Source organism: Tamandua tetradactyla, chromosome 5 (assembly GCF_023851605.1).
Source record: "Tamandua tetradactyla isolate mTamTet1 chromosome 5, mTamTet1.pri, whole genome shotgun sequence".
In the NCBI taxonomy this organism is placed as follows: Eukaryota; Metazoa; Chordata; class Mammalia; order Pilosa; family Myrmecophagidae; genus Tamandua; species Tamandua tetradactyla.
In genome coordinates, this window is record NC_135331.1 from 32918617 (window position 1) to 32932456 (window position 13840).

At 39.6% G+C, this 13840-nt stretch overlaps 1 protein-coding gene across 14 annotated transcripts in view; it reads right to left on the reverse strand.

Moving 5' to 3' along the window:
• MTMR3 (myotubularin related protein 3) overlaps positions 1 to 13840 on the reverse strand; it is a 238401-nt gene that overhangs the window by 11964 nt on the left and 212597 nt on the right. For all 14 annotated transcript variants that reach the window (XM_077160596.1, XM_077160599.1, XM_077160600.1 and 11 more), the window contains 5 exons: positions 6774 to 6979; positions 6051 to 6182; positions 4979 to 5090; positions 1694 to 1889; positions 679 to 864 (listed from right to left, as the gene is read on the reverse strand). In XM_077160596.1, the coding sequence (XP_077016711.1) occupies positions 679 to 864; positions 1694 to 1889; positions 4979 to 5090; positions 6051 to 6182; positions 6774 to 6979 (832 nt within the window). The remainder of the gene's footprint in view (positions 1 to 678; positions 865 to 1693; positions 1890 to 4978; positions 5091 to 6050; positions 6183 to 6773; positions 6980 to 13840) is intronic.

Genomic DNA, 13840 nt, shown 5'->3' on the forward strand with positions numbered 1-13840 from the left:
CTTCATAAGAGCAGCTCTGGTGAAGTGGTAGGGTGAAAGCCTGACTGGAGTGTGTAACAGAGAATGAGAAGAGAGGGATTTGAGGTACCAAGTGTAGAAAACTTGAGGAGATCTGCTCTAAACGGAAAAGAAAAATGGAATGATAGAGAGAGAAGCAGTATCAAGAGAGGTTTTATGACATGGAAGACACTAAACTTTGTCTCTGTGCTGATGGCAATGACTTGGTAGAGAGGAAAACACCACAGATGCAGGAGACAGGAGAAATGCTGGAGTCATGCAGCTGAGCAGATGATAGGGATGAGAGCTGGTGCACAAGTGAGTAAGGCACTTGACAAGATCAAGGATAGCGCAGCACCCAAAGGAGAGAAAACAGGACATAGGACAGATGTGGATGGTTTGGTTAATGGACTGGAGGGAGCAGGAGAAATTCTGATGGCTTCTATTTCCTTTTAAAAGCTAAGTTTAAAACAACTCAAAGATTTTACGTAAACCCGGTACACCTGGATTCACTGAGTAAACACCTATTTGTTAATAAAAACAGAAGAAAAGAGCCACTTCTCTATTCAATTCTAAAAAAGGCTACAGGTTTTACATGAAAACTGGCCCAATGACATTTGTGCTGATACTCCCACAAATTTAGAAGGTCCCCAAATTGGAGAATCATAAGCCCAAACTCACAAGGAATGCTTCATTGAACTCAAAAGAGCAAGGAAATTGCCTCTGAAGCTGATGAACACAGTCGAGCCACTGAAGAAACACCGGGCAACGTTCGTTCAGATCATCCGAGTTTTCCCCATGACCACACCGGTCAGCAAACTTGTGACCAAAATCCAGCCACTCCATCTCCACAAGGACCTGGAAACCCTGTGAGGAAGCACCCAGGAGAGACCATTTGTGCTCATCTACCCAGACTGTGGCAGTCCTGAGCCTGATGTAACTGACAAAAAGCCCCTTTTTCAGCCTTCCAAAAGCCCACTAGGAGCCGTTGGCCCGGCCCTACAGCTGATAACTCTATCCCTGAACTTCATTCCATAATCACTGATGAGGTACTAACTATCTAAGCCTTTCTTGAATCCATTTATTTTTTCTTTGGCATTTTTTCTTATGCAATATATAAAAACCACACTAATTTTTTTTTCTAAATTTCTCTTTTTTTATTTTTTCATTCCCATCTTTAGTGTTTGCTTATGAAGTCACATATGTAAACATTCCTTCCCCACCCCTGATTTCACAAATATTCACATACAGTTTATGGTATTTTATGGTTTTTCTTACATCTGTAATCCAGTAGGTAGTTACTTCAGAGTAGGGCTCTTTCTCCACAGAACACTCTATGGAGATACCCAGCATTTCATAATACCATAAGCACTTCAAAAGTTTTTTACAGAAGCCTCATTTTTGGGGGGTAGCCAAAACTTTTCCACATAGGTAGGATGCAAAGGAAAACATATCTATATTCTCAATACCTTGTTACCCCATTCTAAGAGGCACAAGAACTGTTGTAGGCACCACCACAACATAGGTTAAGGCAAAGGAACAATGATTAAAAACAAAGAAATTTCATTCTTTTTAGACCCAAGCATCATTCACCAAATTGGCCATAAAACCCTTGGAGAGTATTCCAATCCTGGCTATGTAGCACTAGCTTATTTCCCCATACATCTTGAAGTACAAAATCTTTGGAGGCACCCACCTCTATGGTTCGGTAATAAGGGTCCAACAAGAGCTTAGCCAATGCCACAATCTGGGGGGTGCGGTCCCAACCATCTGAACAGTGGGCTAGCACTGGCCGCTGATCACGGTCCACAGCGTGTACTACCAGGAGTGCCGATTTCAGAAGAACAGACAGGTGATGGAGCCATTTTGTGCTTTCAAGAGCTGAGAGCCAACTATAAAAATAAAAACAGGAGGAAAATGATGACATTTTTTTTTTTTTTTTTTTTTTTACATGGGCAGGCACTGGGAATCAAACCCAGGTCCTCAGGCATGGCAGGCAAGCATTCTTGACTGCTGAGCCACTGTGGACCGCCCGACTTTTTTTAAAAAAATCATTTGCTACATTATGCCCAATGCCTGTCAAACTAAAAAGCAACTCCCAAAGTTTTTTCCCTTCAAATTTAACACTGCTAAAACAAATAGAAAAATCTCTTGGTGTTTACAAAGCTTGTCCAAAGATGAGCCCCAAAAGCCCTACTATGGGGAGCCTTAGAAACAGGGACACTGATTAACAGGAACATCTTTTATTCCAAATAAATTTATGGATAATTTCCCTGAGAGAATTAATACTTAATATTTTTTCAGTCCGTGGTAGGTATATATACTATAATAAAAGTGACTCTCACCGGAATCTTCTCCTGAAGGAAACACAACCAACTTCTGAGACATAAAATAAAACATATTTACCTTTTAACTGTCAGCAACTCTACCCAACAAGTTCTCCAACAAAGTTACTCATAAATGTAAATATGTCTGTAAAAAGATGCAACCTTATGGCACATGCAAAAATGCTATGAAACAATACTACCTATTGCTAACACCCAAACACCTACAATTGCTAAGGTCTTCCATGTCTACTGACTAAAATTAGATGGCCCCAAACTGGTGATTTAGACTTACACAAAACTGTACACTAATGGCCACACAGTGTTACTGGGCTTAACACAAACTAGATTCACCAGGGAGCTAGCAGAACCCTTTTTCCACAGGCCCTTGGGAGTAAACACAAGCTGATCACACTTTTTTTTTTTTTAACTGTGCTCACATTCTGTTTCTAGGGCTCTGTCACAAATTTCACACACACACCCCAAAAAGAGCTCTAATTTCTCCCAAATGCTATCACTCAATTTGTAGTTAAGACACAGTCCAGCACTTCAAATAATGAGTCGGAGGAGAGAATGAATACTTCTGTCACGGGCACTAAAAAGGTTTTGCCAAAACTAGGCTGTAGAAGCCTATTAAACTTTGGGGAGTGAGTATGAATTTTTTTAAATAGTTAAGGTAGCAGGGTCTTTCCAAGCAAACAGACAACAGAATGTAGGACATAAGCCTTGGTTTCATAAAGATTAATATTGACTACCAACCAGACTGAATCCTCAAGAGGACTGACACTGTGTCTTAATCACAGCTATACCCCAGCATAGTACCCAGCACACAATGAGGATTCCTGTGTGTTTAAATCAACTTTAAGTCTGCCATGGGTAAAAATGCAGTCTCAAGACTTTTCATCTCCTAACAGGTAACAGAGAAACATATTTTGCTAATTGATCAAATGTTTATTCTCATTCCTCATAGTCTTAAAAGTTACTAAAAGAAAAGATTTAGGGGAACAGATACTAAGTTATCTTCAAATGTTCTTAGAAAAATGGTAAACAAAAGGACTAGTGGAAGGTTTTCTGGAACTTGGCTGAACTATTATGATATACCAGTTGGTGTTGTGAATGCCTAACACAGAAGCTGTGCTCCCAAAGGTGCCAATAGAAGAGGTGCTAAAGACTTCATACTCCCTTGTCCTATTCTCAAACTGAAGCAGAAACACACCCTCTCCCAGCCCTCCACAGCCCCAAACAAATACTGCGGTATGAGGTGGGGGAACCTAGTTATGGTTGGTTGCTTTACTACAATAGGTTCTGCAGGTTCTACATTTTGTACTGTACTACATAATGTACTATATCTGGAGTACTACATTATGGTTTGCTACCAAATACAAAGTTTTAACTTCTTCCTTAATAAAATCCCCAGACTTTCATTTGGACCAGACCAGGGTTAATTACATACTTTTGACTATGGGTTTAAAAAGATAACTTTTTTAAAGAAAGAATTTTAATATATGAAAGGTATCTTAGGAATTGTACAGTATGGATTTCCGTTGTTTTCATTTATAGAAAGGAAAGGTCAGAGAGCTCCGTAGTGACCAAGCCACTTGACCAAGGTCACACGGTCAGTTAAGTGGCAGATCTTCTGAGTCCTCAGCCAGGCTCTTTCTATACCCTTCTCTTAAGTGAAAGCATGTAACTAGTAAGCCCTGGAACTTACAGCAGATCCAAGTAACTAATCCCCCAAGTAGAGCAGCAAGCTCATTTCTTTAGTCAGGCTTTTCACAAAAGCCAACTGCTTCTCACCCTCCGGATGATTGCAGTTATGATGAATTTAATCATTTGCCACCATGAATCAGTAGTTTAGGCAGCCATCTGATTAAATAAGTCAAATAAAGAATGCTGCAGAAGGATGTGAGCATAAGATCTACTGAATAAAACCTGGAAATACAGCTATGGGCTCTAGCACAAATGCCAGAAAAGAAAATTCTGTCTCCTTGGAACCGTCTCTGGCTTCCTGAATTAAATATTTATTTGTCCATATTTGTTTTACAGTGCATTCCTACTAATTCATCTTGTATTCAAGCAGTTCCCTTGGGGGAGGAGGTGTTACTTTACCTTCCTCACTGCAAATGCTAGGCATTAATTTTTAATAAGCAATAAAAATCATGATAATGTTCTTCATAAATAAGGGGAGTTTAGAAATCAGAAACAGATGTAAAAAAAATTGACCTAATAGAAAGTTTAGAGAAAGTTTAACCCATTTTAGAAGGTGATGAGTGAATTTTGACTCTTCATGGGAAAAACATTACAGCTTATAGAGGTAAGCGTCATTACAGGACATTAGAAACCAGGGAATTAAATTACTTGGGGCCAAAAGCAATATGGAAGAAAAGGGAGAGGTCCCAGGAAAAGCACAGATGGCAATGTGTCAGTTTTGAGGACAGAGGTTTGTTCAGTGCTGGACATTTTAAAACCTTTCAAAGGGGCTGTTTTCTCTCTCCAAAACTCCTCTGGGCTGCCATGCTCCTAACACAGGAACAAAAATACCTTCAAAGACTTAAAGTATAACTGACTTTTTTACCAAACAACAGAAGGAAAGACACATCCATACTCATTTTTTAAAAAGAGCAATGCAAACAGAAAAGCCAAGGCCAAGGTCTTACTTTCCCGGATCTGGCATCTGTGTGCACAGCAACCGCAGGGACTGAAAACTCCTCCGAATCGAATGAATGTTTGCCATCCCCATAAATACAACTTCACAGTTCGGGTAATACTCTGGAGAGAATAACAATGAAGAGAACACAAATGTGTTGAATTTAAAGTCTACATGGCCAAATTTAAAAGATATCAACTGGCTATTAAATGGGCACATCACAGCTGCTGACTAATGAAACTGCAATGTTCTGATACTTGACAATTAGCTTGGTCCCTTACTATAAGAGGAAGCCAGCATTTGAGTTTTAGCTGTCTTTGTGAAAATAGGAAGGTTAGATTTGTGAGTAGATACTGACATAAAATAGAAGCAATTATTTTTTTAAAGACTTACCTATAAATTTCCATCTTACCCTAGGTATACTCTTTGGACCTCATCTAACTTGTGGCTCTGGAATCTCCTTACTTCTGAAAAGAATCTGACAGAACAATGCCTTCATGCGTTCAAACCTTACCTTGGTACAACTGCTTTCAATTTCCAGCTTAGGTAACACCTGAAAAAGAAGCTTGGTGCCTCTACTTGCTTCCTCATTATACGGGCCCTATAGTGATTCCTCCATGGCGAAAACTAATAGTAGGAGTGTTATATATCAGGACAGAGGCACTTTGCCTAGAGTTTTACATTTACTGTTTCAATTTTCGCCCCGAGTTTACTAAGCAGAAGCTTTTTAAGGAGTTCTCTTTGAGGTCAGTGATGAGGATACCCACTACCAAAAGCAACAGAAAACTTTTAGAAGGCTGAGAAACTGAGCCATTAAAGAGGCTTCCAAAAATGAACAGGATTTGTTATGGGAGAGAATTTCCTTATCACTTATAGGTTGGCACAGGGAAGAAAGATTATTTGGTTTCACTATACATCCTGTTTCATTTTTCCCTGGAAGATCCAAAGAAAAGCTCTGGCTCTCTCAAGATAGGGTGAGGAACATGGATTGCCATTCATTTTCAAATTGAGAACTAAGTCTCGGTTAGGCTTAGGTTGGACTCACAAGGATAGTTTTGGGGGAGAAATCATGGGCAACTCACCTGGGCATTCGCAGCCTCCACCTTTGGCTCGGTTTGCCACGGCAGCTGCATAGGAGCGTGCATCCAAGATTAAAAGTTTCTGTGGTTGGATAGCTAAACTCTCTGCTCCTGAAGCATTTGATAGAGAAGAATCTAGGGACATCAGAAGGAGGGGGGGTAAACTAAATGAACCTCTCTCTCAGAACTGTACAAAATAAGAAGCACAGGCATATATCACAGTATAAAAACCTCAATTAAATGTAATCAACCTAACCAGAACCCTTCACACACAGGAGTTTTCTCTGGTTTGCTTTCTATTTTGCTTTCTTAAAAAGTTGGTGAGGTTTTATTCTCTGAAACCAGCTCCCAGAGCACATCTGTGGATCCCACAGACTCCAATTTCTTATACCTCGTTTTTTTAATCCGTGGTCCTTTAATGAAGCTTGGTATTGTTCCTATAGTCTGGGGACACTGCAAGCCTATCACCTATCAAATAAATACCCCATTCTTGTGGCTATGGTAAGAAAAATAACAAACACTCTAGTCCTCTAAAACCAAGTTTGACTCAAAGGATCGTCCAGTTCTTTGCTAGGACCCATGACTCCTCAAACAATCCAATCAATTAAAGTTTCACTATCCATCTCTTCTATGAAACACACTCTCTTTCCTAAGAAAAAGGCCATTTCAAGAAAAGGATTCTCATATGCTATAAAAACTGCTGCCACTATCCAGTGAGCACCTTACCAAATTCCACATCAGAAAGGTCTCCCCCATTGGGACAGTCTCGAGAATTGTTCCTAGTTGACAGCTTGCTGCCCCTTGATCGGGAGTCAGAGGCACAAGCTTTGGCCACTGATTGCACCAGGTGTTCATCATCTGCATTTCGCCAGCCCCACCAGCTGACCTCCGGCTGTCCACAGCGGGCAATGACCGCTCCGTTGCTCTGGTGCCTGTGCAGAGAACAAGAGACCAGAAACTGTACCCACGCCAGTGGCCTCCATTCATATGTTCTGTCTTCACACAGAATGTGAGGTAGTAGACTTTAAATGGCTTACTGAACACCTTGACTACAGGTAAGCATTGGGATAACTTCAAGTCCTCTCAGTATTAAAGATGGGTAGAAATCGTACATACCAATAAGAATAAATATCAAAACTTACCTGGATCTTTCTTAACAATCATATCATTATAGAGACGTTTATAAAGTTACCAACAAAAACATATATATTCACTCTTGGAGAAAATAAATTTTCTTAAGTTAAATGTTCAAAGTATTTTTGGAAAATCACATACAAAATAATCTACAAATACTGTACTCTAGCTCTGCTACCCAACAATGAAGGATCAACCCCTTCTTTTTCACACTGAACCTGAATACCCTGGCATAACAGATGGTGAAACAGAGAAAAATGTGTCTCTTCTTTGACTTCTGAGGGCCCATGGCAGCAAATGAGTACTCAGGGCTGGCTTGGGAATTTTTTTCAAAACAAGATTCCCTATTTGGTATTTGAAACACTTACCTGGCCCACAGTGAATTGTCTCACAAAATCCCCCTGGGATTTCATGCGTCACAAACCGCTCTTATTACATGCAGATAGCTCAATGACACAGCTACCCTTCCTAGGCTCTTAGGAGAGCAGCAGCATAAATCTCAGTAAGCCATGCTCTATCAGATCTTTTTTAAAGAAATAAGACCAGAAATCATATTCATAGTTTAATGGATGATGCTCTATCCATTATAGCTTTAGGATGCTATAAAAACCCAGGCTTTTCCTGATTAAGCCAACCTCAGAAAATAAGAAATTACAAAAGTAAAAATATTTGGTAATAAAAATGAATGAATCTGTTATATGCTACAACATGGATGAAGCTTGAAAATGTTACACTAAGTAAAAGAAGTCACTGATAAGATACCAGATGAAATGTCATTATTGCAGGGTGCTGAAAATAGACGGTAATTAATATTTTAAAATGTCACCTTATGTGTAAGACTAAAGCAAAAACTGTTTGTTACAAAATTTATATTTTGACTAGTGCATTTCCTAATATAACTTTTGTAGATAGTTTGATTGAACACCATAAGTACTTGGAATCTCAGGTAGGACATGAGATTTTGTTCGTTTGTCCAGAGTGATGCCCCGATGAATCCCAGAGTAATTCAATCAGTGAGTGGAAAAGTATTTGCAAAGCCCCCTTCGGGAAATGGTGAGAACGGGGAGAAATTCAACTTCCCCACGGTGAATTCTTGATATTCTCACAAGCAGTGTGGAGAACCAAAGCTATAGGCTGAACCCCCAGTCTTGGGGTCCGTTCATATGAAACTTAACCCCACAAAGGATAGGTCACGTCTACTTAAAATTTAGGCCTAAGAGTCACCCCCAAGAGAGCCTCTTTTGTTGCTCAGATGTAGCTTCTCTCTCCAGCCAACATGACGAGCAGTCTCACCACCCTCCCCCTTCTCTATGTGGGACATGACTCCCAGGGGTGTGGACCTTCCTGGCAACATGGGACAGAAATCCTAGAATGAGCTGAGACTCAGCATTAACGGATTGAGAAAACCTTCTAGACCAAAAGGGGAAGAGTGAAATGAGACAAAGTGGCAATGGCTGAGAGATTCCAGAGTCGAGGGGTTATCCTGGAGGTTATTCTTACGCATTGAGTAGATATCACCTTGTTATTCAAGATGTAATGGAGAGGCTGGAGGGAACTGCCTGAAAATGCAGAGCTGTGTTCCAGTAGCCATTTGAGGATGATTAAATAATGATATAGCTTTCACAATGTGACTGTGTGATTGTGAAAACCTTGTGTCTGATGCTCCTTTTATCTAACTTGTCAACAAGCGAGCAGAACATATGGAATAAAAATAAATAATAGGGGGAACAAATGCTAAAATAAATTTAGTTTGAAATGCGAGTGATCAATGAAAGCGAGGGGTAAGGGGTATGGTAGGTATAATCTTTTTTTTCTTTTCTGTTTTCGTTTTATTTCTTTTTCTATTGTCTTTTTATTTCTTTTTCTGAATTGATGCAAATGTTCTAAGAAATGATGAATATGCAACTAAGTGATGATATTGTGAATTACTGATTATATATATTAATGTTTTATTTGGTTTGTTAAATTTTTTAAATTAATAAATTAAAAAATGCTTGGAAAAAAATACCATACGCTATATATGCTTCCACTTATATGAAGTGTCCAGAATAGGTACATCCATGTAGATAGAAAAAAAAGATTAGTGCTTACCTAGGGCTGGAGGGTTTGAGGGGAAATGGGGAGTAAATGGTATGAATTTGGGATTTTTTTCTAAGTGATGAAAATGTACTAAAATTTATTGTAGTGATAATTACACAACCCACTGTGAATATCCTAAAAACCACTGAATTATATGCTTTCAACAGGTGAATTATACAGAATATGAACTATATTTAAATATTTCAAATGTTGTTTTTTAAAAACTATAAATTAACCAGTTCACTGTGGAAATAAATTAGCAGAATAAAAAGCTATTAAATAAAAAGTCCAAATGCAACCCAAAGTCCTAATTCTAAATCCCAAAGGGAACTGTTAGTCTCTTATCTCTCTTTAAATTTGTTTCTTAACACATACACAAAAACATATATATTGCATACATGGCGTTAAATAAAACACACTCTTGAATCTATTTGTCTTTTCCAGGGAATGGTGTGAGAAAGAGTTTTGGTTTTAATCCTAAAGCTCATGAGCAATATATTAAATTTGGCAATAATTAAATTCCAATGAAATCACCAATTTACTTATAGTTTTAAAATCTTCCCTCGGTGGAAAAGACAAGTAGTTAAAATTACTTGAACACCGCCAATACACTCAACTGGCTTATCTTCTGTATGGAGCCAAACTGGAAATAAAACGTAAACGATTCTTAAAATGTTTACTAGCATATAATAGGTACTAGGTAAGCAATGAGCTGAATGACTCCAAACCTTCATAGAAGAGTGTGGCAGGGCCCTTAAACTGAGTATCCCCTTCCACAGCACACTTCCCAGCAATGCCTGAGAGGAACAGTAGATGGCACCCTTCAGCCAGTGTTTCGAGCTTACAGGGCATTATAATAACTAGATTTCAATGGGGTTGGTGCAGTAAATTATGTTTTTTTCAGTCCTCTAACAATGCTTTAGACTGCATGGAAGATAACTTAAAAAGTATTAACCAAAATTACTAAAGAAAAGCATTTCTATCAGGAAAAAATATAAAAATTAGGATATCTAAATAAGCCCTCCTACTAAAACACAGAAAGCGTCCACTTTATATAGAAACACAGAAGTGCTTTAACTACTCCTTATCTTAGCCAGTTAAGCAAGATCCCTAAATGACTCAGAGTTTCTAAAAATCACCCCATGCACAAAGGGGAGCTATGAATCGCACTACGGATGGGTGTCCTTCACACCACCTTGCTGTATTAGAGCAATATCTGCCTTCAGTAATAAATCCAATTAAGCATACTCTCATCACAGTGGGAGAAATAACTAATCAGGGGCTGTTTCAGCATGGTGCTGTCAAGTAACTGATGTCAGCAACCTCAGGAATCATTACTGCTGTCTACAGACAACTAAATTTATATGTCAGATTCAGAAGCATCCTGCCACCTAGGCTGGCAAAGCATGGAGGGGTGGACAACAGGACAGGACCAAAACATTCTTCACCATACCCCTTTGCAAAGCCCCCAAATAACACAGTAACACAGTTTGGCATTTAGAGATAAGAGACACATATACTCTGAGACAGAAGCCAGGTCACATGGACTGTACCTAGAACTTTCATTTGTTAATTTTCTGAGTACTAATTTTCTCTGAAATGTAGGAAATAAAATACTTTTTTATTTATACCTACTCTACAGGTCTTTAGAAAGGGGGAAAAAACCCTATGGCTCATGCCCTTCTACAAGATAAATTTTAGAAGGAAAAAAAGCTTTCATTTTTATTACATTTTAAGAAGTTTGTCTTCAACCTGCATTCAGAGAATACACCTGAACACGGAGAAAATACTTGAAGCCCCTTACTCTGCAAATAAGTCTCCTTCCCCTTTATGCTCAAAGTTTACAAGCCCCACAAATGCTTTCTGTGAAGGCTGCTGATCTAACAGCTGTTGGTCACAGAGCTGACTGCTCTCACCATTCAAGTTGAGTTGGTCACTGATAAAATGCCATAAATCCTTCCACTTTCACTGCTCTCTAATTCCTTTATTATCCTTGCCAACTTGAGTGATGTGTAAATTTGGTGACCTACTTTTCTAGAGGTATGTAAAATGAGACTGAAAACTTAATGGGTTCCTCTGGGCCAGAAGCAAATACTTTTTCATCTCTCTATTCAGGGTGGCAATCAAAATTTGCCTTCAGTAGACTAAATGAACAAGCTGGTTACCTTAGTGGGAATTCCAAAAAGTGATAAATCCCTCACCTACAACCTCAAATTTTGAAGGAATGCCTCCTGGCACGTTAAGAGTTTCTAATTAAGCCACTGGTATGGCCAAAGCTCAGAGTCCAAAAAGTCTACAAACTAAGAAAATGAAATGAAGAATGTGAACATTACAACGAAATGGCATCTGAAACAGTTCTAGAGCAAAATAGAATGACTTCTGCATTATAAAAGCAACCTTCAAAGATAGGACCCACTCAAGATATTGCTTAAAGAAGTCCAGTGGTTATAGGCACTCATTTAGATGTTACAGCAGATCTGCAAAATAAGATGTTTCCATTTCACTAACTAGGAAACAGGCTAAAGTCAACCTTCTACAAAGTATCATAGAAAGGAAAGCCAGAAAAGACTTGAATCCAGGCCTATGACTCCAAAATGGGGGCTCTTCACCATGTCATGATCCCCTTCTAAAAACCTGCCTTCCTTTGGGTCTCATGCCTCTGATCCCCAATATATTCTTCAAAGGCAAACCCCAGCCACCCCCTCTAAATGCTCCCTCTCAAAACAGGTCTTCCACATGTCAAAGTTTCAACCTCAAAGACGATCACAGATGACTCCATACTCATGATCTTCACTATTTCTCTCAATTCAAAAGCTCTCAATTCAAAAGCTCTAATAACATCAGAAGCTAAATGCAGTAAGCATATTATCTACTCACAGAACGTCAGAGGGTCCTCAAAGAGCCAGACCAGCCACTTTTCTATCAACATTTTATCGGTGTCAATTGAATCATCTTTTCGTGATCTCCCAAAATTCATACCTTGGAGTTTCATTTTGTAGTTTTTAGTTCTTTTATTGCAGAGTCTGGTTCCCCTATTCAAATCTGATGTCATCTCCTCTAGAATGCTAGCGAGTCTTCTTGTCTCTTACTTCTTTCACAGTAGCCCAAGGAACTGTCCTGAAAACAATCTGTCCTGAAACCTAAAATGGTCTCCTACACAGAAAAACAAATGCCAGATCTTCCAAAAAGAATGGCAAATTTCTTTCTTCTTGAACATTTGATGCTTCCCAAGATCACTTTGTTGCTGCTAATTTAGATGGCTTCACCTGAGAATTGAAGTACACTAACAAGGCCAAATATCTACCTGCCAGCACACACATCAAGGTATCCTAAACAGGCCTCACCACTGGTAGTTCTCCAAGGCCTGCTTGGTTTCTCACTTGGACAACATTTGTTCACAAGTTCCCCTGGGTAGACTGAGCAGGCAGGGAAAACATTAATCATCCAAACATTCTCCTCTGAAACTGGGAATAACTGATGGTAAGCTTTATTGTTGAGAGGCTATGAAAATGTAGAAAAGTCACTGGTTTGAGAGCCAGGGCACCCAAACTCAGCCCTCATGCCTGCCACTTATTCTGCATATAGCTTCAAGTCACACTGCCCTCCACATCTCCGGATTTTGTTTGCCTCTTCTGCAAAATGAAAGGCTGGCCTACATCAATGGCTTTCTTTCTCTTCAAAATTTGTAGAACTCCTATCTCCCATTAGTCAAAATCCTATCAGAACCCCAAGGCATTCAACAATGCAGAGTTGCTGAAGCTGAGAGGACAGATCTGCACCTTAGCCAAATTTGCTACTCCCATACTCCCCACAGCAGCCTCAGTCAGATCTTCTAGGAAGATAGTTTAAAGACAATCGCTCTCGGGCAGGCCACGGTGGCTCAGCAGGCAGGAATGCTTGCCTGCGATGCCAGAGGACACGGGTTCGATTCCCGGTGCCTGCTCATATTAAAAAAAAAAAAAAAAGACAATCGCTCTCAATTAACTTAGTTTAGGGAGTTATTGTGAAGTTCTAAAAGACACAAGAGAAGAGGTACTTGACCAGCAAATCTCCAGTACTAGAGCAGCCCTCAGAACTGCAAAAGAACCTCCACTGGGCCTGCCTCACAGGGCTCCTTCACCAACATTATGTGGGTCTGGTCTTGGCCAGTGTCATCTCCTATAAAGCAACCTCTATGGCAGCAAATGACGACCCAAGCTGACTAAACAACAAAATAACAGTGAGCGGAATATTAAAGAAAGGGGTACAACATAAGGGAGGGATAAAAAGAGAAAAAATGGCCCCAAATGACAAAGTAGGCAAAAGGTGAAAATGATAAGCCCTAGTGAAATGAAAATGAAGGGGTGGAGAGGTGAAAAGCAATCCAGAAAAATATCTGTTAAACCAAACATAGAAACCCAGTCTGAGAAGTGAGTGCCCTCTGAAAACTTGGTTCTTCTGCCCTCAGGGATGTACAACAGAGCACAGAGCTAGAGAAAGTCTATCCCTATAAAAGCCTGGTGAGGACAGGCTGATACCATACAGATCTTCCTCCCTTCCTCTCCACAGACAAGCAAGTACATGGGTGGGCTTTCCCTGTA